At 48.2% G+C, this 23,220-nt stretch overlaps 2 protein-coding genes across 2 annotated transcripts in view; one reads left to right on the plus strand and one right to left on the minus strand.

Annotated features, from left to right (window-relative positions):
* Nucleotides 1-23,220, minus strand: part of LOC142563700 (uncharacterized) — a 130,526-nt gene that overhangs the window by 90,143 nt on the left and 17,163 nt on the right. The window lies entirely within an intron of this gene.
* The window catches only part of LOC142563701 (G1/S-specific cyclin-D3-like), a 59,433-nt gene continuing 41,013 nt past the window's right edge, over nucleotides 4,801-23,220 (plus strand). The window contains exons 1-2 of the mRNA XM_075674300.1: nucleotides 4,801-5,316; nucleotides 15,406-15,621. Coding sequence (XP_075530415.1) covers nucleotides 5,098-5,316; nucleotides 15,406-15,621 — 435 coding nt within the window. The 5' untranslated portion in view covers nucleotides 4,801-5,097. The remainder of the gene's footprint in view (nucleotides 5,317-15,405; nucleotides 15,622-23,220) is intronic.

Here is a 23,220-nt window from a genome sequence, read left to right on the forward strand (position 1 = left end):
TCGGTCGGTCGGTCGGTCGGTCGGTCGGTCGGTCGGTCGGTCGGTCGGTCGGTCGGTCGGTCGGTCGGTCGGTCGGTCGGTCGGTCGGTCGGTCGGTCGGTCGGTCAGTCAGTCAGTCAGTCAGTCAGTCAGTCAGTAAGTCGGTCGGTCGGTCGGTCGGTCGGTCGGTCGGTCGGTCGGTCGGTCGGTCGGTCGGTCGGTCGGTCGGTCGGTCGAGAACTTCAGTGTGGTCCTGAGGAGTTTTAAGCCGTTAGAGATCCCATGCGGGGAGCTCCTCGGGCCGAAACCGTAGGCGACGCCCAAGTCGGGACGGGAACGTGGTGACGCTCCGTCAGTTCTTGGGCCCTCTGGACGGCCTTGAGCTGGAGTTTGAGGTCCGGGCTTTTGAGGGCTTCTTCCCTTCGGGCTCACTGGAGAGAGGGCCCTATGGTAACGCGGTACATTGCCATAGCATTTGCGAGAGTGAACAATAGAGTTATTGGCAGTCTGGGCAATTTGCCGGGATGTCTGAGTTATAGTGACTCAGTAGGCCTCGTGACGGATACGGACGGATAACCAGACTATTTCTTTTTTTTTTGCGAGCCCTCCCCGTTTATCCCGACCATGGCTTGCTGGTCGAACAGCTCATAGTTACAAAAAGTTAATAATGATATTGACCTAATGCTTTAACTTTTGTACCATAGTCGCATGTGTACTTCTATCGTGCCAACGTCAACCAGCTGATCTCCGTATGTCACGTTATGTAGTACGCCAAAGACTTAGCAAGCCAAATAGGTAACACGCCTGGAATTAAACGGACAAATTGATAGCGTAAGTTCAAAATATAACACAGATTCCAAGATGTGCGTTTGACCTGCATATTCTTTTTTTTTATTGCTGTTTACGTTTCCCAGCCTTTCCTCGAAGCAGGTTTTGTCCTGACTTTCCAGAAAATTCTAATGTCGCCCAGCCTGTGTCTCCCTGCGTTGGTCCGTTTCCCGCTTTTTCCACATGCACTCACTGCCAACTTTCCTTCAGTACATCACTACTTTCAAGTCCCCGCAGGATTAAAATTTCTAGAAGGAGACAGAGTTACCAAAGAACTCACATAGGAACCGCTAATCGCAAAAATAATGGCACCGTCTTTGACAACTTTTTGGCCAAGCGAAGTGGGTGGGATCGTTAGTAGTGGGGTTTTACGCTCAGTAGCCATTCTTATAGTGACCCTCTCTCAAATAGACGTGCTCTATCCTGTCTCTACATGTCAAACAACTAAGCGTCGCTGTTATATTGATGGGCTCGCGTTCGCCCCAGTAATTGTTTTTGAGCAGCAGACGACATTGTTTCCAGCAGCTCATCCTGCGGCACATGCCTGTGTGCTTAACCTTGTAATGGCAGAGTTCAACGCGAAGGGAAATTAACTTGTGTCCGAGTTAGTCCTAGTCACGGGGTTTACATTCGTATGACAAGAAAGAATGAACAGTAGCTTTTTTTTAAATCTAATCGTTATAATTGCTGTTTAAGTGGTAATTGGTTTACTGAACTACCTTTAGTGGAAGCCACTCTCCAGGACGTCGAAAAGAATATATATATATATATATATATATATATATATATATATATATATATATATATATATATATATATATATATATATATATATATTCAAGAACATTCCTCCCCTCAACGCTCCTGCTCGAATCGAGAAAACCTGCCGTGGTTGCTCAGTGGCTATGGTGTTGGGCTGCTGATAACGAGGTCGCGGGATCGAATCCCGGCCACGGCGGCCGCATTTCGATGGGGGCGAAAACACCCGCGTACTTAGATTTAGGTGCACGTTAAAGAGTCCCAGGTGGTCGAAATTTTCGGAGTTCTCCACTACGGCGTGCCTCATAATCGGAAAGTGGTTTTCGCACGTAAAACCACATATTTTTTTTTTCGACTCGAGAAAACAGGTGCCTGGATGCCAAGCCAACTTTCAGGGCGGGAACCCGGTTTCCGCCGGCGCCATATTGGTTACCAGCTGCGCCCGGTCACCTAGGGGGCGCATACGAGAGCCGTCGTAATTTGTCGAAGTCGTCCATATTTGCCCGGGAAAAGTGAGCCAGAACCCAAACTTTGGTAAAAGGAAGTCTTCGGTTTCGTAAAACATTCGCGGGAATGTTTTAAACACGAAATTAGCCATTTAAAAGAAAAGTTCAGTTGGGAGCTTCTGTTTACATACATGTGAACGGAAAGACTCTTTTTTCTCGTCAACCAGTGCACCGATTTCGAAGAGGTTTGTTTTATGTCGAACTAAAATTTCATTTACTGTACGGTATACATGCATATATATGCACGCACACAAACACGCAAACACATAATCTCAATCACTCACAAACATGCGCACACACAGACACACGTGCATAAACACATGCGTCCGCACAAGCATGCAGCATTAAAGGCGCGCGCACACAATTGCTCACACGCACGAATAGCGAATTCGTGCGTGTGAGCACGCACATACAGCGAACAAGCACGCATACACGAAAGTGCGCACGCATAAACACGCCCGCATTCCTACACAAACGCCAATCAATTCCTTAAGCAATTATCAGACTTGCAGTTTCGCCCAGATTGATTCAGTATTATATAGACCACTCAATGTTTACCAATTTAGCCAAAGTAAAATTTCGTTGAACTTGGCCTTTGAGGATGTCGAATGTGTCTCTTTCTTTTGTTCATTCTTTCTTTCTTGCATTGTTTGTTTCTTGCTTTTTTAATGCATGTGCCCTGGGCTTGTTTGTTTACATTGCAGAGAATGCGTGTGCGATGGTGAATGACGCACAGGTAGCGGGAGCGTGTTCCGTGTTTTGTGTGTGTGCGTGCGTGTGTGTGTGTGTGTGTGTGTGTGTGTGTGTGTGTGTGTGTGTGTGTGTGTGTGTGTGTGTGTGGCTTCAACGTTTGTGATTGATAAGCGCCTGCACTATACGTGTGCGTGTGCGCTGTGGTACGACAACCTTGAATTTCGTGGGAAACGATAAACATTTCGCTAGAATTTCCGCCTGCGACTGCTTGCTGACGTCGTTGCTCGCGCTAAGTCGAAGCGCCGCGGCATTTTGACACTGGCAACGACTTGTGAATCTCAAAAGGAGTGCAGGACGCTATTCTTTTCAGAAGACATTCCGGCAGAGCCCACGTCACGATGATTGTCGGCGTCAGTGCGATTAGCGTTGAAGAACTGCAGCGGCACACCGCATTTCGAACGTCAAAACATTCGTGCAGAAGGGCGAGCTCCCTCTCTTGCGCGTCGCACTGCACAAGCGGCTCCATCTAGCGCCGCCGCCGCGAAGTTCGAGCGTGGCGCGTGTGCCATTACGCCGAGAGCAGGAGAAATTGTAAAGCATCTTGTTTGTCACCGAAGAGTGATACACACGCAGTGACGCATACCAAATTACTGACGTAGGCGTCAAAGAGGTTCGTTGAAGAGCGGCACATACCTACAGTAGGACGCACCCAGTGCTCCAAGTTGGCATGAAAGAGGTTCGTTTAACAGTGCCACATACCCACTTCCAGATACCCAATGACGCAGGTTGGTTCGAAAGTCAGGTTCCAGCCCCGTTCCCACAGCAGAGCAGCGCGATGCGCAGCCCTTTGGACCATGGACGTACCTACACATTACACAAGTTGATGGGAAAATGTTTAGAGACACACATAGATAGATAGATAGATAGATAGATAGATAGATAGATAGATAGATAGATAGATAGATAGATAGATAGATATATAGATAGATAGATAGATAGATAGATAGATAAATAGATAGATAGATAAACCCCGGAAACTTCGTGAAGTAACTTAAGAATGTTAATGGTATTAAAATTTGAGGCGGTGTACAGTGATTTAAACATTAACATTTTCAATATCTTTTGTAATCATGGTATAGCGTACGAAATTATGCATTCGAATCTCGATAGTGTAGGTACTTGTGAAGTTAGACTTGCTGGTTTGCATAACTGCGGCAACAAAAAAAAAAGAGACAATGTCAATTGAGGACACCAACAGCGGTTTCGACTGGTCTCCTAAATTCTTTAGACGCTTTCATCGCAAATTGTACAGAATTCCTTTTTTTTTTCGCGGCTCCTCACTGGTCATCGCTCTCACATTTTTTTTTCACGAAAGTTATAAGCCCGCGGCTAACCTACTAAAGAAAAAGAAACAGACAGATCAATTCCAACTGCACACATAGACCAGAAACCTAAAGGAAGAAGCTTAGTCGGCCGCTGCGTTCGTAATTCGGAACGCATTCGCGTTAGGAATAGTGACACAACAGGTATAACCTGGAGCTCCAACCCCCAATGTCTGGTGTTGGCCAAACTCTTTTTCGAAGAGAACGACCTTTTCCCTGTACTGAATTTCGCACATGACGCATTCCAACAGACCCCGCCACCTGCGCTCTCAAATATCGCGCTTGATTATCGCAACACATGATATCAAATTATCGGCCAGCTCCCAACAGGGCGCGCCCTGACTCCACACTGAACCGCCCGCCTCCCCCTCACCCCTCGTTTTCGCACCATGCATGGATGATGTCTCATCGTCGAAACAAGCCACACAATACAGCTCTCAACAACAACAAAAAAAGTGCACCACGTTAGGCGAATCGTTCATCTATTATCTGTTTGTCCATTTTACCGCCCTCCCGTACTGCCCTCTCATTGCTTGCCCGATTCTCCATATGCTAACGTACAGCACACGCTAACGGAACCTCCTCTCCCACAAAACATTCAAAATAAGAGAAGGAGAACACAACGCCAGCGCCACCGCACCGGCGTTCTCCGCATCCTCGCTCGAAAAGTTCGCGGCGAAGCAGCAGCCGACCGTCGGTGCTACTCACTCTACGATCTCGGCTTGCTCAGTCGGCGCGTTACGCCGCTGTCGTCTGCCCCGAATTCAAAACCTCAACGGGCTCAGCCGTGTCTCCGGCGTTGACGTGACTGTCCGTTGCGGCGTGATAATAGCGTGGCAGCGAGCGGCTTCTTCGTTTATCCCCTCGTCGAGACCCATAATCGGATTAACCTCACCGACAAGCTGGCTCCGACAACGCTAAACGCGCTGCCTGCCACTCAGTCGACGGCGATGGACGACGAGTGCTTGGCGCTGATGTGCATGGAGGCGCCCCATTACGGACAGATCGCGCGCGCGTCGTACGATTCGGCTATCGTCGGCGATGCCGGTGTCATGGAGAGGCTCATCGGACTGCAGAGCCGCTACACGGTCACCTGCGACTACTGCGCCCGGGTTCAGACTGAGGTGCAGAAGCCGATGAGAAAAACGTTGGCGCTTTGGATGTCGGAGGTAAGTGCCACTCGCATGGTATCCGAGCGTGTTCCTCTCTTCAACTGACGAGAGCCCGTATCGACATGCCCCTCCGCCCCTCGTAATTGAGACTCGCGCGATCTGAATCAAATTACGCGTGTCAGAACGGCGTTTGATTTCTTTTACGCGTACAGCCGCGTTTAACGTTAAAGTTATTCGTTTTATATCGGCAGCGATGTCGCGCTCCGCATATGTCGACAAAGCCACGTCTGTCGCGCCAGGGGCCAGTTGCAAACGGCTTCCGGCATGGTCGCTTCTTCGACAGCAGTTCAGAATTTTGACTGCTGCCGAACGGATTGCATACTTCTTGATCGTATGAACGGTATAAGTGCGTCCTTGTGCGTTTGTGCAGCATGTCTCGACTGCGCGTTCTTTGGTAAGTCTATAAGTGAGAATGCGTTGTTTCTATATCGTTTTTGAAGCGCTAACGTGGTTCGTTTTTCTATTTTCTTTTTCGCGCCGCACTGGCCTAATGGCGCTATTTTTCTTATGTTTAAGGGGAAGCCGCCGGCGGAATTCGTCACCATTACTATCGGGTCAGATTGGCGGTCGAGTATGTGTCAAAGTTACTGCCACGTAGTCGCTGGTCAGATTAGTTTCGTTTGGGGCTGCGTCAGTTAAAGTAGGCGTTGCGGTGGACTTTTCTGAAAACGAAGTTCTCTCGAAGTCGATCGCTTTCCTCAATACGTGTTAATTTTAAGCAAGACCTTTGGCATTCACTGGCGACATGTTGGCTTTTGGTGACCGTTCTGTAACCGCGCTTTGAACATTAAGTTGCCGTCCGTGGTTGAGCGAAGTTGTACAATCGCTCTCATTTATCTCTATGAAGTTTAAGTCTGTTTAATGTCATTGCTTTCGCTGTTCTGTCGTGTTTTGAAGGGGCATTGTAACTGAAAGCTTATCTTGATTTTTTTTTTTTTTTGCCCTGTTTTACCAGCACTCATATTCTCAATTCGTTTCAAGCTTTTGCAAGTACTAACGCTAATTGCTTTATTTGCTTGTCAGTTCCTTTGTCATCGTCTACTGAGCTCGCCTGATGTCTGCAACTGATTTCCTTTTACTTTTGAGGACGCCTGCGTTCTTTCTTGGTTCTCGCGTATTTTAATTTCGCGCGCGCGCTAATTAGCGGCGTGTCTTCTGAATCGCGGTCTTCGTTCAACTGAAGGCTTGTTGTTAGCGTAATGGGAGGGATTGGGATCGCTTATAAAGTTTTATCAATGTCATTACCAGTCTCATTATTATGTATAAGTTCGTCTGTTCCACGACCCACTACAAGCCTAGACCTACACAGATATGCGGCTTCTATGGGAACCGCTGGCGCCCACTTTCGTTTAACCGGTGGCCGTAGGTGGCGCTTCTGTCCCTGTTCGTCTGCTACTCGGCGTTCGAACGCGCGCCTGCTCTCCTGCTGTGGATGACTGCTAGCATATGTGACAATTTCTTGCGAAGACAACAGCTAGGGTGTCAAATTTGTTTAAGTTTACTCAATGTGGTGATATGTAATAACGTTTCAAATAGCACACGAATTATGCGGAACGGTCGCGCCGCTCCATAAAAGGAATAGAATTTACCGATGAAGTGATAGTTTACTTCATTGTTCGGGCATGTCCAATGTGCATTGGGAAGCTTTTATGAAACTGGCAGTCTCAGCATTAAGACGGTGTATGATGCGTCACTTAGACTCAGTGCTTCTATTAGGCAAACTTCCTGACGGGCAGCATCACGATCGAGATCATAAGCGAGGTAGCAATTCTCCGTAAAGAAAGCGACTACAGTGCGGAAACAGACGAGATATGGATAGCATGAACAAACTCACGCACCGTAGCCGCTGCCGCTGTGGATTACCGACTTTTCCGCTCATAAAGCATGTTGCAATTATCCGTACGTCGCACAACGGGAAACTAATCGCCTGGTGCCCATTGCCAGCTACAGTTAACCTCCAAATATTAGCGTATCATAACAAACGCACTGATAAGGCCACTGACATAACCATCCGAGGGATTTTTGCTTCTTGGTCGAGTGTCTGCATAATTATGTATGTGCGATGTGATAAACAGCTAGCCTTTTAGGGCGCAGTTCCTAGACGCCCGTTCCTGGGTCGAGCGTCGGCTTTACCGCGCGTTCGTCGTAGTCTCCTACCACAGCTGGCTCGATGGCGCTAATGTAGCGTTGTCGTACCGCTCCAGCCTCCGCTAAGGTGCTGATGGCACTGAGCCACTACCAATCGTTGCGGTGATTCCGGTCTGAAATTCTTTGCCTCTACATATCGCTCGCGCCTTTGTTGTCTTCCACAGCTGGCTCCGATTTCGGTCATCATTCCAGCGTTCCCATACTGCCCCTCCCTCTTCGAAGGCTCTGACGGCACTCGCCCACAGCCGGTCGGAGCGCTTTCTTAAAAACAAAAGTAACTGGAACGCTCATGCATTTCCTCGGACACTCCGAAAATTGATGTGTCGGAATTGGTGCTGACCAGAGAACTCGTTCCAAGTGGATGCGCCGTGCGAACTCAGCGGCTATAATTCGCGGATTGAAACTTGTGGCCCAAAGTGATTAATTAGAAGGTTGATTAGCGCAATTACGTTAATTATTCAACTGAACGTTTTGATTTCTCGTGGCAGCAATGGCCGCCTCGTCGAGTAATTTAGATCAAGGGTTAGAATGGTGCAATCTGCCATAGGCAAACTTTGAAAAGTTTGGTGCAGCTAAAAACAACAGACACCCTGTATGTTCTGAGAAGATGGTCGTAATTATGTGAGACGCAGGTTTGATTTCGTTCAGCACCGGATAAATTTTAAAGCATTTCTTTTTCAAAGCGGGGCATACCCTTTGGCACATACCAAGAGACCCAAGTTGTCATGAAAGAGGTTCACTGAAGAGCGGGGGCATTTTCAAATATTTATTGTTAGTATTTATAATCACAATTATTTAAATAAGCGTAATGCACACCACTAAGTTAACCAGAAGCGAGGAATTATGTTTCTATTACGAAACTTAGCCAATCGCCCCCTCGTGGCGATTGGTAAAGGGCGACACAGCAACATAACTCAGTGATCCCAAGTTAGCGTCAAAAAGGTTAGACACCAACACACATACCGCGAACACGGCGAAGTTCCCAAAGAATGCTAATCGCAATAAAAACGCCGAGATAAAAACCGTAACAACTTGTTGTGGGTTGTCATGGAAGAAGGAAAGCTTAGGATAGGCACTGGCTAGTTCGGATCAGTTGGAAGAGAGTGTGGCGGAAGTCACGTGGTATTTTTCGCAAAGGAGGAGCACTGGGACTGGTGTGCGAAACATCAACGTTGCCGTAGCATCCGCGCTCCTGAAGCTCTCGCTGCTGCCCTCGTCCTCTGAAAAGTGAAATTACAGTTCTCGGTTAGTGCCTATCTCGCAGCACATTCTGTTGGCGAGACAAGCTGACTTTGGAGTGCGGTTTGTAAGCTTGAAAGTTGTGTTTTGGGTCTGTGAGTGTGAGTCGTTAGCAACGGAGACATTGAAGCAGTCACGGCTCGGGCCTTCGTCGTCTTCTTCAAGTTGCCACAGAAAAACACATGGGCGCGTCTGCTTCACGAAAACTGTTACAGATGTTTCGTAGGCTTTGTCCAGACGCGAGTCCGCAGCACACACTTCCGGCGGCTCGTAGCAGTGCAAGTTCAAAGCTGACGCCTATCAGCTCCGGCGAGCTGATTGGAGGCACAACAAGAGATGGCACACCAACATGGCGGCACTTCCGGTTTCAAGAACGTGACGTCGATGCCTCTCCTATTTTGTGCATCCTCCATCTGGGTTTGCCACGTCGACGCTGCGTCCAGAAATTTCAAACGCCATTCGGCGTTGTTCGAAACGCAAGTCACGGACGCTTCTCGCCGTCTGTGACGTCACGGCGGTCTGTGTGACGTTTTTAAAGCCCGCCCCTTGCAGTTCCGCGGTAATCCGACTTCATGCATGGGAGGAACATATTGCGTAATCCTTTTGTTTTTCCCGAGTGTGTTTCGCGGTTCGAAATCGACGTGCAACGTAATGTGCAATTCGTCTCATTAAGATGTGAAACGCAGCAATAAAAGTGGCTTTGTAGAATACTGCTAAAATGGCGGGATCGAATCCCGGCCACGGCGGCCGCATTTCGATGGGGGCGAAATGCGAAAACACCCGTGTGCTGAGGTTTAGGTGCACGTTGAAGAACCCCAGGTGGTCCAAATTTCCGGAGTCCCCTACCACGGCGTGCCTCGTAATCAGAAAGTGGTTTTGGCACGTAAAGCCCCATTAGTAAATTTTTTTTCCAACATTCTTTTATTTTGTATTTTTATTGCCACTATCAGTGCCTTTTCTGTGTTTTATGACATCTCGTTCTAATCGTAGCATTGACGTATCATTCGCACTACTGACGTCTGTCTGTGACGTCATTTCAAGGCGTTTGGAGCTACGTGCGTTCTTAAGACTGAAACTTCGTCGCGGTATTCCATCGGAGTCTAACCGCTTTATCATCATCATCTTCATCTTTCTTTTTTTTTCATTGACATCTTTATTTAGCCACTCGAGCTCACAACCGGCCGGAATCTCCCGTCGCACATATAATTGACGCGGCTACCTTTAATAGCCATGTCGTCGGAGGGCAACAAGCTTTCAACTTTATATCCATCATACAGAGAACACTTGACGCTAATTCCAGTACCAGTATCTTTGTAGTTGTACTTTTTGATGAATAGCCTTCGATATTTTGCACGTGGGCAGCGACTGAGTTGGAGTATAACGCTCCCGAGTGACTCGAAAAGCGAGGCTCCGACAACGGTAGGGCATATCTGTATTATTATTATTATTATTATTATTATTATTATTATTATTATTATTATTATTATTATTATTATTATTATTATTATTATTATTATTATTATATGTTTTTAAATGCTGTGTGCACAACTGGGTGCGCCAGGATGGCGCGCCCAAAAGCAAAAGCACTGACGAAGATACTGATGTCTTTAAGACGGTTCAAGCACATCAAGCACACACAAAAAGAAATGGGCATGGGCAGGACACGTAATGAGGAGGGAAGATAACCGATGGTCATTAAGGGTTACGGAATGGATTCCAAGGGAAGGGAAGCGTAGCAGAGGGCGGCAGAAATTAGGTGGCCGGATGACATTAAGACGTTTGCAGGGACAACATGGCCACAATTAGTACATGACCGGGGTTGTTGGAGAAGTATGGGAGAGGCCTCTGCCCTGCAGTGGGCGTAACCAGGCTGATAATGATGATGATGATGAAGCACATCCTGAGACACTTCCGACTGGACTTCGGCTGCAAATGCGGATAACAGCGCAAAGTGGATTTAGTGAAATGAGTCGTAAAATAGTCGTCGGTGTGTTTCTTTGCGCACGGTGCCATTTCTGTTGTCACGCGTTAGTATGGGTACACCTCTTTCGTTGTTCCTGGCGATGGTTCTTTCTTTCTTTTTTTTTTACATCATGCTTATCTCTTCGAAATGGCTGGGTTTCCGAGCGTAGGTATCGGCGTGCAATAGTAGGCGCTCTCTATATGTATAGGTCAAAAGCGTGGCAGTTTGGGCGAGTAGATATGTCATGACTTTCTTTAGTCTTATAGCGCAGCTCAGAAAAGAGCAAAAAGGAAGGTGGAAGAGGTAATGAAATGGAACGGAGAACAGATTGAGCGCTCACACTGCTCTCGGTTCCATTTCATTACCCCTTCCACCTTCCTTTTTTTGCTCTTTTTGAGCTGCGCTACAAGCCTAAAAAAAGTCTATATATAGGCTTTATTTACGAATAAGTGGCTTGTTTACATCGCAGAGAATGCGTTTGCGGCGGTGGATGAGGTATGGGTATACCGGGAACGCGTTCCGTGTTTTTTTCTTGCGCTTCAGTGCTTGTAATTGATAAGCACTTGCACTGCACGCGTGTGTGTGTGCTCTGTGCTGAATATATATATATATATATATATATATATATATATATATATATATATATATATATATATATATATATATATATATATATACATATATATATATAATGCGCGCAAGCACAAGCGATCAGTCTATAGAACGTGAATGCGGCGATGCGTGCGCAAATGTCCGACGGACTTGACCTGCAAACTCGCGTTTCGTCGACCCGAGGACTGCATTGCTCGTCACAGTCGTTGCGATTTGAGTGTTTCTCGTCTTCCCGGGCATAATTAATAGTTGGCCCAATAAAAAAAAAAGAAAGTCAGATTATCAAACTGAGACATTGAGCATTCGTTCGGTTCTTTGCCCTCGCCACGTCGTGACGATCGTGACGTAATCTATCAGTTCGTATCTTCGCCCGCAAGATGTCTGGAAGCTGTGGCTTGCATGCAGCCGCAAGGACCATCCCAGTCCCGGCGAATGCAGATCAAGTGTGGAAAAGCGTAGTTGACCAGACTAAGCGTAACTAAGCATTGCCCTTTACCATCCCTTTACAGACGCACCTACGGCGGCTGTCACTTCTCGTTTTAATAAATGGGAATCGTTCCAGTACATTAACGTCCCTAACGCCGTTGACGGTCGTTAACATTTCGCGTTGACGAAATGACCCAGCTCATGTTGATCGGTGTGACCTTGACGATTTCGTCTGCAGCTATTGACGTACGAACGCTGCGGGGGCGCGAATGACGGTTTTCTTTAGCCTCGGATAAGCAATCCGTGATTTATTTATATATTTAACGTTCGTTTTTGTTTTCTTTTAGTACACTGCGTTCTGCGTACGGTACGTAGTATGCCGTGCCCCCTCAGTGGCATTCCGAGAATGAAAGGTCACTATAATTTCCTTTCTTTCCTTCGGGAGAACTGACCTCCGCCAAGGCACATGGGGTATGTAAGAAAATCAAACAAAAGCTTGCCAGACTGCACTGTGCCGAAGCTGAAGCAATGTATCGGCGGACATATTGTACGTCAGCCCACGAGCGTAGTTTTCAGGAGCGTCTGGCTTCAGTTCAGCGTTCATTCTTTTTGTGTGTGTGATCTGAAGTATTTTTTTTAAGTTGTGCAGAGAGTCCTAGTCGTTTTCACGATAGCCTTGCCGGCGTAGGGCTCTATCATATTGCTGCACAAAAGCGCGCATTTACGAATATTTACAAGAAACAAGAACAAGAGGTTTCAGTCAGAACAGCATCCAAGATGTGCACGGTGTAGCAATTGGTCGTTTATCTAAATAAACGAATAGAAGAAAGAGAACGGAAGGAACTTGCTGCTGACCGCACTGTTGCAGTCTAGCGCAGTCTGCTGACACCCGAACGGCGTCGTGCATAAGGAAAAGGGGGGGGGGACTACGTATTAGTTTACATGTGTTAAGTCGCCAGACGTAAACCATGCAATGGTGTAACAGCGGATGCCAATTGCGCCAACCCGCGCCGAGAGCTGGCCTTTGCTCCATCCTGCGCCAAAACGGCATCTTAGCGGAAAATTGCGCCGAGCCTGCGCCAAAGCATGCGTAAGAGCGAAACCTTCCTTCCGTCGACGCTTCACAGCTAGCAAAAGAAATTAAAAGCGACAGCACACTATCATCATCACAGAAGGAAGCAGAGGCCTGCTCACAGAGTTTCTCACTGTATAGTGACAAACTCTGTGGGCCCGTTGGAGTTGTCCGGTTGGTCATTCGCGGAATTTTTCCCTGATGGATGTGCAACGTAGGGCCGCTGTACTGTCTTGCTGGCGCTTTATTTCGGTGTCCATCGAGCCTGCGTTGTGCCGCGGTGTTTGCCGAATGAGGATGGCAGATCCTTTGATTAAAGGCAAGCTTTCTCGATGCCCCGCAGCTTGTCCTCGCTACGACGTACAACGCCTCTCTCTCAGGACAACTCTAAACCGACTGGACTCGAGGCCGTTCTCCGAGTTAAAAGATACTTGGACAGTGACCGCACCCTGTACTGGCACGAAAAGCTATTCATGCATTAGTACACTACTTGAAGTGCATCGGTTTAAGAGACCGCCTATCGTGTCCCTGTGCATCATCCCACGTGCAATAAGTGCTCACTCTCTCCCTCTTTTCCTCTTCCTATTTCCCCTTTCCGTTACCCCCAGTGCAAGGTATACTCTCTCCCTCTTTTCCTCTTCCTATTTCCCCTTTCCGTTACCCCCAGTGCAAGGTATACTCTCTCCCTCTTTTCCTCTTCCTATTCCCCCTTTCCGTTACCCCCAGTGCGAGGTATACTCTCTCCCTCTTTTCCTGTTTCCCCTTTCCGTTACCCCCAGTGCAAGGTGTACTCTCTCCCTCTTTTCCTCTTCCTATTTCCCCTTTCCGTTACCCCCACTGCAAGGTATACCAAACGGGGCGCTCGCGTGCATGGTTGACTTCCCTGCCTTTCTCCTCCTTGATCTCACTCTTTTTCGATGCTAATGGATATTAACGGGGCTTTGCATAAGAGCCGATGCGACCAAAATCGCACGTGGTGCGTAGTTAAGAATGGCATTGGTGAATAAGTTCGAATGTGGTACGCGGCGAGAGCCCCGCCAGTTCGATGAGTGCCGCCATCTTGGTTGACGCAAAACTATATTGCGTCTAAGTTGGGTCGCTGCCTTATTTCTAGGAAATATAGCATCGCCGACGCAAACGCAAAACCCTATTTGCGTCTCGCGCATGTGCAGTGGCGCTGACGCTATCTTTATTTTTTTTGTGTGTGGTGCCTGTACGAAAACTCCCTAATTTGCATGGCATGACGAGTATTTTGCATGACGTTCAGTGCAGGCGCGCGTGCTCGATCTCCCGTGCGGTGAGCCTTTGCGCACAAGCCGCGACTGACGCACTTTGTGGCATCTTGGGGCAATAAACGCGTCTGTCGACGATCTATTCTTTGATGCCTTCCCTGCGCCGTATCGCCGCACCTGCCGTAGCGCTCCTTGTGCGTCGAGGTGTGGAAAAGCGCCACGTCATTTCCTGACCGCGCTTGCAGGCTAATCCTCGCGCACATCCGTCTCCGCAACGTATCGACTATATATATATATATATATATATATATATATATATATATATATATATATATATATAGCGTACAGTGTGCATGGTATTTGGTAAGGACACGTGCGTTTGGTTTCGGCGTGAAATTCAAATACTGATACTTGGACCTTCATTTTCTCCTCTAATAATCAAACTATTTTTTTTAAATGACTGCCTGCAGTGTTCTTAAACAATGCTTCATTAGTCTAAACTGATTTATTGTTTCGCTTTAGTGTCCTTTTAAGAAGGAAAAAGACGCTATGGTGTAGAAAGCTGTCGTTCCAGTTCATAAACATAGGAAGACAGAGCGTTGGCAGGCCATGTAATGCGTATTGCAAATTATAGGCCGTTATATATATATATATATATATATATATATATATATATATATATATATATATATATATATATATATAATGATGTGGCAGGGCAACGAAAGCAGTCTGGATAGCCCGGAAGTTTCCCGATTTACATTAGTAGGTTTGCTGGCACACGATAGAGTTAGCGGAAGGCTTAACTGTAAGCGGAGGTCGGCGGGGCCGGCCTTCATTCATGTTCACGGACAACGAACAGATCACGGCCTCAATAATGTCCAACGACGGGAAACGTCCAGCAGTGGACATTCCGCGTCGAGGGATGCTCGTCGGACACGCGTCTCGTGAATATTCGGCTCTCGCTATATATATATATATATATATAATTTACTACTAAGTCAATTATTTGGGTTTTACGTGCCAAAACCACTTTCTGATTTTGAGGCACACCGTAGTGGGAGAGACTCCAGAAATTTCGACCACCTGGGGTTCTTTAACGTGCACCTAAATCTAAGTACACGGGTGTTTTCGCATTTCGCCCCCATCGAAATGCGACCGCCGCGGCCGGGATTCGATCCCGCGACCTCATGCTCAGCAGCCCAACACCATAGCCACTGAGCAACCACGGCGGGTATACTATTACTACTATTAGTATATATATATATATATATATATATATATATATATATATTCAGTCTCTGAATCGACATGGAACTGTCGGCCCGACGACGGCGATGTCGGGTCGTTCACAATATTGTTCCTTTTTTTCTTTTTTCTTTCTCAACTCGTAGGTGTGCGAGGAACAGGGCTGCGAGGACTCGGTGTTCCCGACGGCCATGAACCTGCTGGACCGGTACCTGTCCGTGGCGGTGGCGCGCAAGTCTCACCTGCAGCTGCTGGGCTGCGTCTGCCTCCTGCTGGCCTCCAAGTTGCGTCAGACCCGCGCCCTGGCCGTCGACGTTCTCGCCTACTACACTGACCACTCAGTGACCGTCCAGGAGATACAGGTGAGTTGTTTTCTTTTTTGACGCGAACATTGGACTCGTATAGCTTCACTAACGCGCAATGAGACAACGGGCAATGTTGTTGTGGGGCCCTGTTGCAGGGCAGTGTTGCAGACTTTGCGAGGGAGTCGCTAAATATAGCGAGTTTTCGGTCACCTTAAAGGGACACTTGATTGTTGTGTTCATAGGAGGTTGTGGCCAAGTACTGCACCAGGGTGGCCAATCCTGCTCTGGGGAGGGAGTGCGTTACCGGTTCTGGTCACCGGGATCAGGCCACACTCCAGGCCTGTTAGTGCAATTTTATCAACACGCGGATTGTTTTTTTTTTTTAATCCGGTGGAAAATTGCCGGCACCGGGATTCGAACCACGGACCTCTTGCACGCGAGGCGGGTGTTCTACCTCTACGCCACCGCTGCAACCTGCACTAAAGAGAAATATGATTTCTTGTGCACCCGTAAATTATCTTTCTACGACACTAAAAGCGCCACTCTTACCACAATAAAACGCTTGGTAAGCCAGAAAAAGCGCAAGAACGAAAGACGGGTGGTGACGCCTCCTGTACGCTCCCCGCACTTGGTGGCTGTGACGTCATGGATTTTGATGACATTTTCTAGCACCTACTTATATAGCGGTAGAGATTGACTACATTGTGTTCTAAAGAAACCGAATATTGAACACAGCAAGTTTCGGGAACCTTTACTCAGCCAAGGCGGCCCAAATGCGAAAACATACTTTGGAATCCCTGACGTCACACGGACGTACCGGCGTCGGGGTTTCGGCGCGAAATTGAAATACTCACACTTCGACCTTCATTATCTCATCTAATAATCAAACTATTATTTTGAAATGACTGCCTGCAGGGTTCTCAAACGATGTTTTATTAGTCTAAACTGATTTATTGTTTCGCTTTAGTGCCCCTTTAAAAACTGCCCCCTCCCCGACTTTCCTTTTACGTCTTAGCGTCAGCTTCAGTGACACATTCGGGGACGCAAATAGCCAGTAAATTGATCTGGTAAAATTTATTGCGGGACTTTGGCTAACTACAATGCCTCGCACTCCCATTTTGTCACTGTAGCCTTCCAAAGACACATAGCAGGGCTTATTTGTGAGCCAACGGGGTGCATCAAAAGCTGATTTTCTAGGCAAAGCGCACTCTTCAGATCTCACACCGTTTTCGAAAATCGCAGGTTGTTTTCTCTTACCGCGTTCCCATCGTTGACTCGCCAGTCTAAGGCAATTTAAAGCTCTTGTTTTTAAAGAATAGCGAGAAAGATATCTGGGAACATTTAAAACATTAGAAGAGCAAAATTACGGGCTAGTCATCGTCGACGTAACTTAGCGATTGCCCGCAAAAGAAAAAAAAATGGAGTGACCTGGCGACTTTGTCCAGAACCTAGTCACCAACAGAGTGGCGTCGGGTTCGTGCTCTCAAGGTTGTCGGTTCGAATCCCTGTATACAAGACACCAACATCTTTCAAGCTAAAAGCGGTGCTTGATTCCGAAACGAGACGTGTCGAAGACCAGTGGTATAACATACTGTACCCGGCCACGACCCTATAATTCAGTACTGCCGCCTTCAGATTTAAACCGAATGACGAAAACCAATATCTAGTGGCTTAATGATAACAAAGCAAGTGTTAAGTAGCAAAACTTGAGTGGTTTAGACTGCAGACTCGTTAAGCTGGCACACTTAAGGCAGCCCAACAAGAACAAATCTCGAGCAGCATCCGCATAAGAAGCAAGACATGCGCTTAAAGATTTAGCTCGGAGTTCGTTAATCAAATACATTTAAAGCACAGAAATGCTTTCACAGACCAGGACTGTCACATGACTGGAGTGACTGAAATAGGATTGTTGCACTTGAGATATAAATATAGTTACTCTAGGAAGCAGAGTTCTGGTTTAGTGCCTGTAATTTTGCACGATGATTATCAAATAATTGTAAACTTAAAAAAAGAGGATGGAAGCACGAAACTTACAAATTCGTAACCCCGCACCAAACACAGGTGTCGCAGTTCTGTAAGGTGCATCTGTTAGAGAACCTAAAGCACGCAAACTTAATAATTAATTTACAGCTTACGTGGAATTGGTAAAATGATTACGAGAGTTTCGGTAAAGTCCTACTCACGATTAGTGGTACGTATATATTTTAGATCGGTGTATGATGACACATCACATTTTGTCCGCTTTATATGTATTATTTGTGGTTTACAGAATTGATATCGAATTTCAGTGCGGAGCTACAGATTTCTAAACTTGGTAGTTGAGCATTGTTTTTTATTATTGCTATCTTCAAGCATATGTCTAAAAAAATTGACGGCACAAATAAAAAATCTGCTTTCTATAGTCACTAGGTATTAAGTTTTTCTTGACAATGCAAAAAAATAAACATAAAATTCACTGTAGCTGTTGCTGAGCAAAACGATTTATCCTCTACAAAGTATTTAGATCAGGACCTGTCGAGGTAAGGAGGCCTCTCTAAGTGTGTTCCGGTTAAGTATGGCGGAACCTGTGCAAGCTCCGACCACAGAACCGCAAAGCAACTGCTCTCTGTGACTACGCTCTCCAAACCATAGTTCAGCGGTGTTTAGCGACCAATACAGCCGCGTTGTATTTGGCCTTATGAGGAACTCGCTAGCTGTTGTTCCGCGCCTCGCCCAGTGAGGTCGCCAATTCCCGTAGCCGCAGCGCCAGCGTGTTGACCTCTGACCTCCGGTTTTAGTGGGGGAGGTATTACCGTTCGTAATAGCGTGCGTAGTTCATGCCCTGTTTCAAGGATGTCGCTCCGTGGTTCAGAAGCGGCGGGGAATGCCTCATTCGAAGCCACCGCCGCCGCCGCTGTTTAGCGACTCTCCGTCTCGCCAAATCCGTGCAGCACACTCATGGCTGTGGATCTCGCGTCGACCAATCAAGAACGATAACCAAGCGAATAATAAAGGAGTTCGTCCAAACTTCCGCCATTGATCCCTCCCCTTGTGTGAAGACGGATCGATGAAAGGATTACGGCCGGATTGCACGGGCACGTCTGGACAGTGGGCTTTCTCTTCTTCCCGTTGCTGCGTGGCCGACGCGATGCGTAGCTTTGACTGCGATGCACGGATTTCGCGGGGCGGAGCACAGTAGCCACGCGCACGGAAAGGCGTTAGCTGAGGGCCTGATAGACGGGAGGCGGCGTCCTAAAAGAGCACAGGGGTTTCGTGACGCATCGCTGCGGGGGGGCAAAGGTCACCGGGGGAGACCGATCGCTGGGAGAGGGTACGAGGCTGGAGGAGCCAAACGCTGGTCGGCGCTCCGTATACTTCTGTCCAGGATGGTTGAGACCGTCCCTGACACTTTTGTTACCGCTGTCGAAGGATTGTTCGTCCCGCTTCTTCGTTGAGTGCTTTGCCGAACGCTTTGCAGTTCCGCTATTCCACGCGCCCAGCACACGCCCGTCTGAAACGGAGAACGCGTGGCGGCGAGTGTTGAAGACTTGACTGTTGACGTCGGAATGGGCTGCCCCCACCGCCGTCTGGACAGTCTGTTCGTCTGTCTCTGAGTTCTTGCGTCCGGTCGGCGTAGCCTCGTCTCCTTTGTTTGCTTTTTCTTTATTCTCGTCTGCACCGATGAGCATCCATCTGGGCTTGCTTCACTTTTTCTGTGCACTTCTGCTAGCCGTCTGTTTCGCTCTTTTACTTTACTTTCCGTCCGTGTTCCGTCTGCTTACTTTCTCTCGCATACACGGTTGTTTTTCTTTTTTTTCTGCTGCTGCTGCTTCACACTTTGCCCGTATATTCTGTCGTGCTCGTTACTTCATTAACGTTCTGTCTTCCCATTTCCGCAGCGGAAGAAAAAAAGTCCGCAATTTGCCTCGCATGTCCGCGGTCAATGACTTCCCGTCCATCTGGTGACCAGCCATATCGTTGTCAAAATCTTACGCGCCATAAGCTTATTTTCTATTCCGCGAGAGCGCGCTGTCTCCTCAACTATACGCTACGGAGGAGCCTACACGTTCCTGCCTACGCCAGCGCTTGATCCCGTCCCTTGTGCGTATGAAGGCTTCCTAAACTACGCGTGCGAGCTGGCGAACAGACTGCCGCACGCAGTCCGGTTGCAGCCGTCTTGAAAGGCGGCAGCTTTGGTGTTAGTCAGTCTGGCAACTTGACAAATGCATTTCTCTCTCTCTCTCTCTCTCTCTCTCTCTCTTCCGCTGCCTTATCTACTGCTTCTCACCGTTATGTAGCAGTTCTGATCGCTACCTGCTGACGCCCGGCTCCTTTTCCCCGCGTATGCATCAAATGGGGTGGGGAGCTTGCGGGAGAGGTGTTTGAGAGATAAGAGGCCTGCTTGACGTTCCCATTTGCCCGCCGTGCACCATTAGCCACCGATTATTCAAATCAGCTCTTGCGAGTGGGATGCAGATAGTATATAAGGGAGACCGCAATTCTGCTGCATTCTGTCGTGTTCCTCGCGCTTTTTATGTTACTTAAAGAGCGTATGGTGGGCACGCGTACCACTCGTCCATTCTGTTAGCAGCGTTAGGCAACTGCAACACCAGGTGGCGCCGCTAGCAAGCATAGCGGCTAGGGGACCCCGCCCCGTTCTTAATCAGCGTCATCAGCGGCGTCCTTGCGCGAGGCAGCAAGATGGCGGTGCGGACGCAATAGCAAACGGGTCAGCGGGTATTTTGGTTGAGATTGAAAAGAAGAAATTGTGCTGGGCAGGCCGCGTAATGCGCAGAGGACATTTTGACGGCAAACGGGAAGGTGACACAGAAAAAGAAGGCCATCGGACAGCGTTTCTCCTGTGCCCTTGTGTTGCCGTCATAGCGAACTTGAAACAAGTCGCCCAAGTTTACACTATAAATGTCGCAGAGCACTCGCTGATAGTTAAATTATATATAGAAACAGAATGGGTTCCCAAGGACAGGGAAACGCTGTTTAGAGCAGTGAACGATTAGGTTGTGTGCTGAGATTACAGATTTTGCGTGCATTGGGGGGGGGGGGGGGCGTGATGGAATCGGCTTAAGACAAGAGGGATTTCACAAGGCTGGGAGATGGTCTTCCTCGCGCAGTGGGCATAAAGGGTCATGATGATTATGATGACAATGGCACACAAAGCGAGGATACCTGTTTAGGGAGGCATTCTGGGTAGTGCCAGTGCGTGTACGTGGGTGGGAAGGCTTCCGCTGTAAGAACGCGTATAGGTATCGTTGAATTAAAAACAAATGCGCATCTGTGGGTCCTATAGTCATATCCTTGTGGTGGCAGCTTGGATATTTAATGCCTTGGGTTGTCATTTTGGAGACCTCTACTGGCGGTAATTGCATATCCCAGACGGTGCAGCAGCTTGCTGTGTACACAGGGCGAGTTGGTGTGTGAGCACTGTACATTTCTCAAAGGGCCCCTCACCAGGTCTGTCCATCTTGAGCTGACAAGGGCAGAGAATACAGTGCGCGCCAACGATCGTGTTTGCAAAGAATTACATCGCTACGCGCCGAGGAAAGGTCTGAAATTTCAATCCGAACGCTGTTTTCCCTTCTCCTCGCGGCCGCTGCGCTCCAAGCCGGACGGTGACGTATTCGCGTCCCAGCGCCTACGTACTCGGGTCCGCAGTGTGACGTCGCTCGTGGGGACACGTCACTTCGAGAATTATACGAGGCACCATCTGTTGTTTGTGTGATCTGTTCTTTCAATTGATAATTGAAGTTTAGAGAAATAACAGAACATACAAACGGAATGTCTGCGTGTTTTTTTGTTTTACTTCGTACCGAAGCAAGAGAGATGTGCTTCCGCTTCGTCTGCTTGTTCCCATGGCCCTGCAGTCACGTGCGCAGGTACCGAAACTGCGCCATTTTCTAACGTGTTGCAGCGTGCGATCATGCTCTGCCGTCTGCTTGTTCTGCCTCAGCATTCGTGTAGCACTGAATTATACCGCTAGTCACGTGCTCTTGTCCACAGCGCGCAAAATCGTGCACTGCGCGAACGAGACAACAGCTCGCGCGCGACGTTGTCAGCGGAAGTGCGTATCGCCGAAAAGGAAAGCCAGGAGAAAAAAAATGAAGGCGGGGCCTGTGACGTATGCGTCACGCGATCCTCGAGTTCCGGTATGGGAGAACGTAGGGAAGGAATTTCGCTTGCGGAGGCTAGACGGCGCGAGAGGAGAGAGCGCCTTGCTTGGCAGTGGAGCCCGCCTGCTGAAATCATTGATTCGCAGCACTGAAACATTTCTATCTCGGCTATTAATGAGCCGATTTGAAAAAATTTTTGCGGCAGAACGCTCCCCAGAGAACATGTAACAACTTGCAGCATGTGACAAAAATTTACTACGGGGCCTCGTGAGGAGACTTCTAAAAACCTAAACGCCCACCGACTCTCCAGCGGCAGTGGCCACTCCTATCGATGAGTCGAAATCCGTGCTCCAGTACATTGTATCCTCTCTCTCTGTTGCCAATGTCGAGCTATGTCATAGGTCTATAAAGGCATCGCTAAGTCGGACGGAAAAAAGTCTTAGTCAAAATCGAATCCTGGATCGCGGGACCTTAGGCTCCACGTAAACATCCAGCTGCTGCGTTCTATGGGCCTTCCGTCTCCACGAACCGGGCTGGGAGTCACCGAAGCAAATCAGCGCGCGATGCTTGCGTGATCTGTGCCCCACGTATACGAGTCTCGAGTAACTACACATCCTTCTGTACATCTATATGTATCCCTGTTTGTATAAGATCGACGCCCTCAGAAGATCGCCTCAGCCAAAAGGCTGTCTTCTGCGCAGTTGGTGACCACAAGGCCATAAGCAGCAATGTCAAGATCGTTTTCGAAGCCCGTAAACCGTCCGGCGTTAGGACGCACGCTCAATTTCCAGCTGCTCGCACTTGACGGCTGATCCGGGCCTTCCTTGGGGCCGCGACTCCGTGAGTGCTTCGAGGCAGACGTAGCTCGCCCAATAGACTTCTCTTTTCTGACGTCGTGTACAGTGAAGTACGCCCGCGCAAAGCCGAATGCGTGTTGGTTTCTTCTTTGCAAGAAACAGAAGTTCGCACGGCGTTTGCGATATTCCCAACACAATGCCACATTGTGCTGCTTCTATGATTGAAGATGTTCTCGTTTCGCACTCGAGAGCATCAACTAGGCTGTTAAATACGAGCCCGTGGTAGCGTTTGCGCACGGTGCTCTCGTTCTGACTTCGGCTTCGGTTGCGACCCTACGTCCTTCCTCCTCGTGGTCTTAATAAGCGAACCGTCTGTGCGTGCAAAAAAAAAGAGGACTTTGGGACAGACGACGATCAGTCCAGAAGGCCGTCTGTTCCTCCAGTACTGGTCTGGCCTGTTTAGCCTCTTTCGATATGGGCGCGCGCTAAAACACTGGTCACGCGTAACGAAATCACGTTGCATAATACGGATGGGTTGCGACCCCGATTGATCGTATACCGCGGTGACACCTCCGAATCTGTCCTGGCGAGCTTCCAAAAAGCCTTCGCTGGGTCGCTTGAATCCTCTTGCGCTTCGACGCAGGCCGTTCATCTGGTCTTGTTTCTCGTACATGCTTGACGAGATCGAGTCAAGCGAGACAGATGCGCCATCGTCGAAGACAGCTGTCCCGGGGCTTTCAGAAGAAAACGCCATT

Source organism: Dermacentor variabilis, chromosome 11 (genome assembly GCF_050947875.1).
Source record: "Dermacentor variabilis isolate Ectoservices chromosome 11, ASM5094787v1, whole genome shotgun sequence".
In the NCBI taxonomy this organism is placed as follows: Eukaryota; Metazoa; Arthropoda; class Arachnida; order Ixodida; family Ixodidae; genus Dermacentor; species Dermacentor variabilis.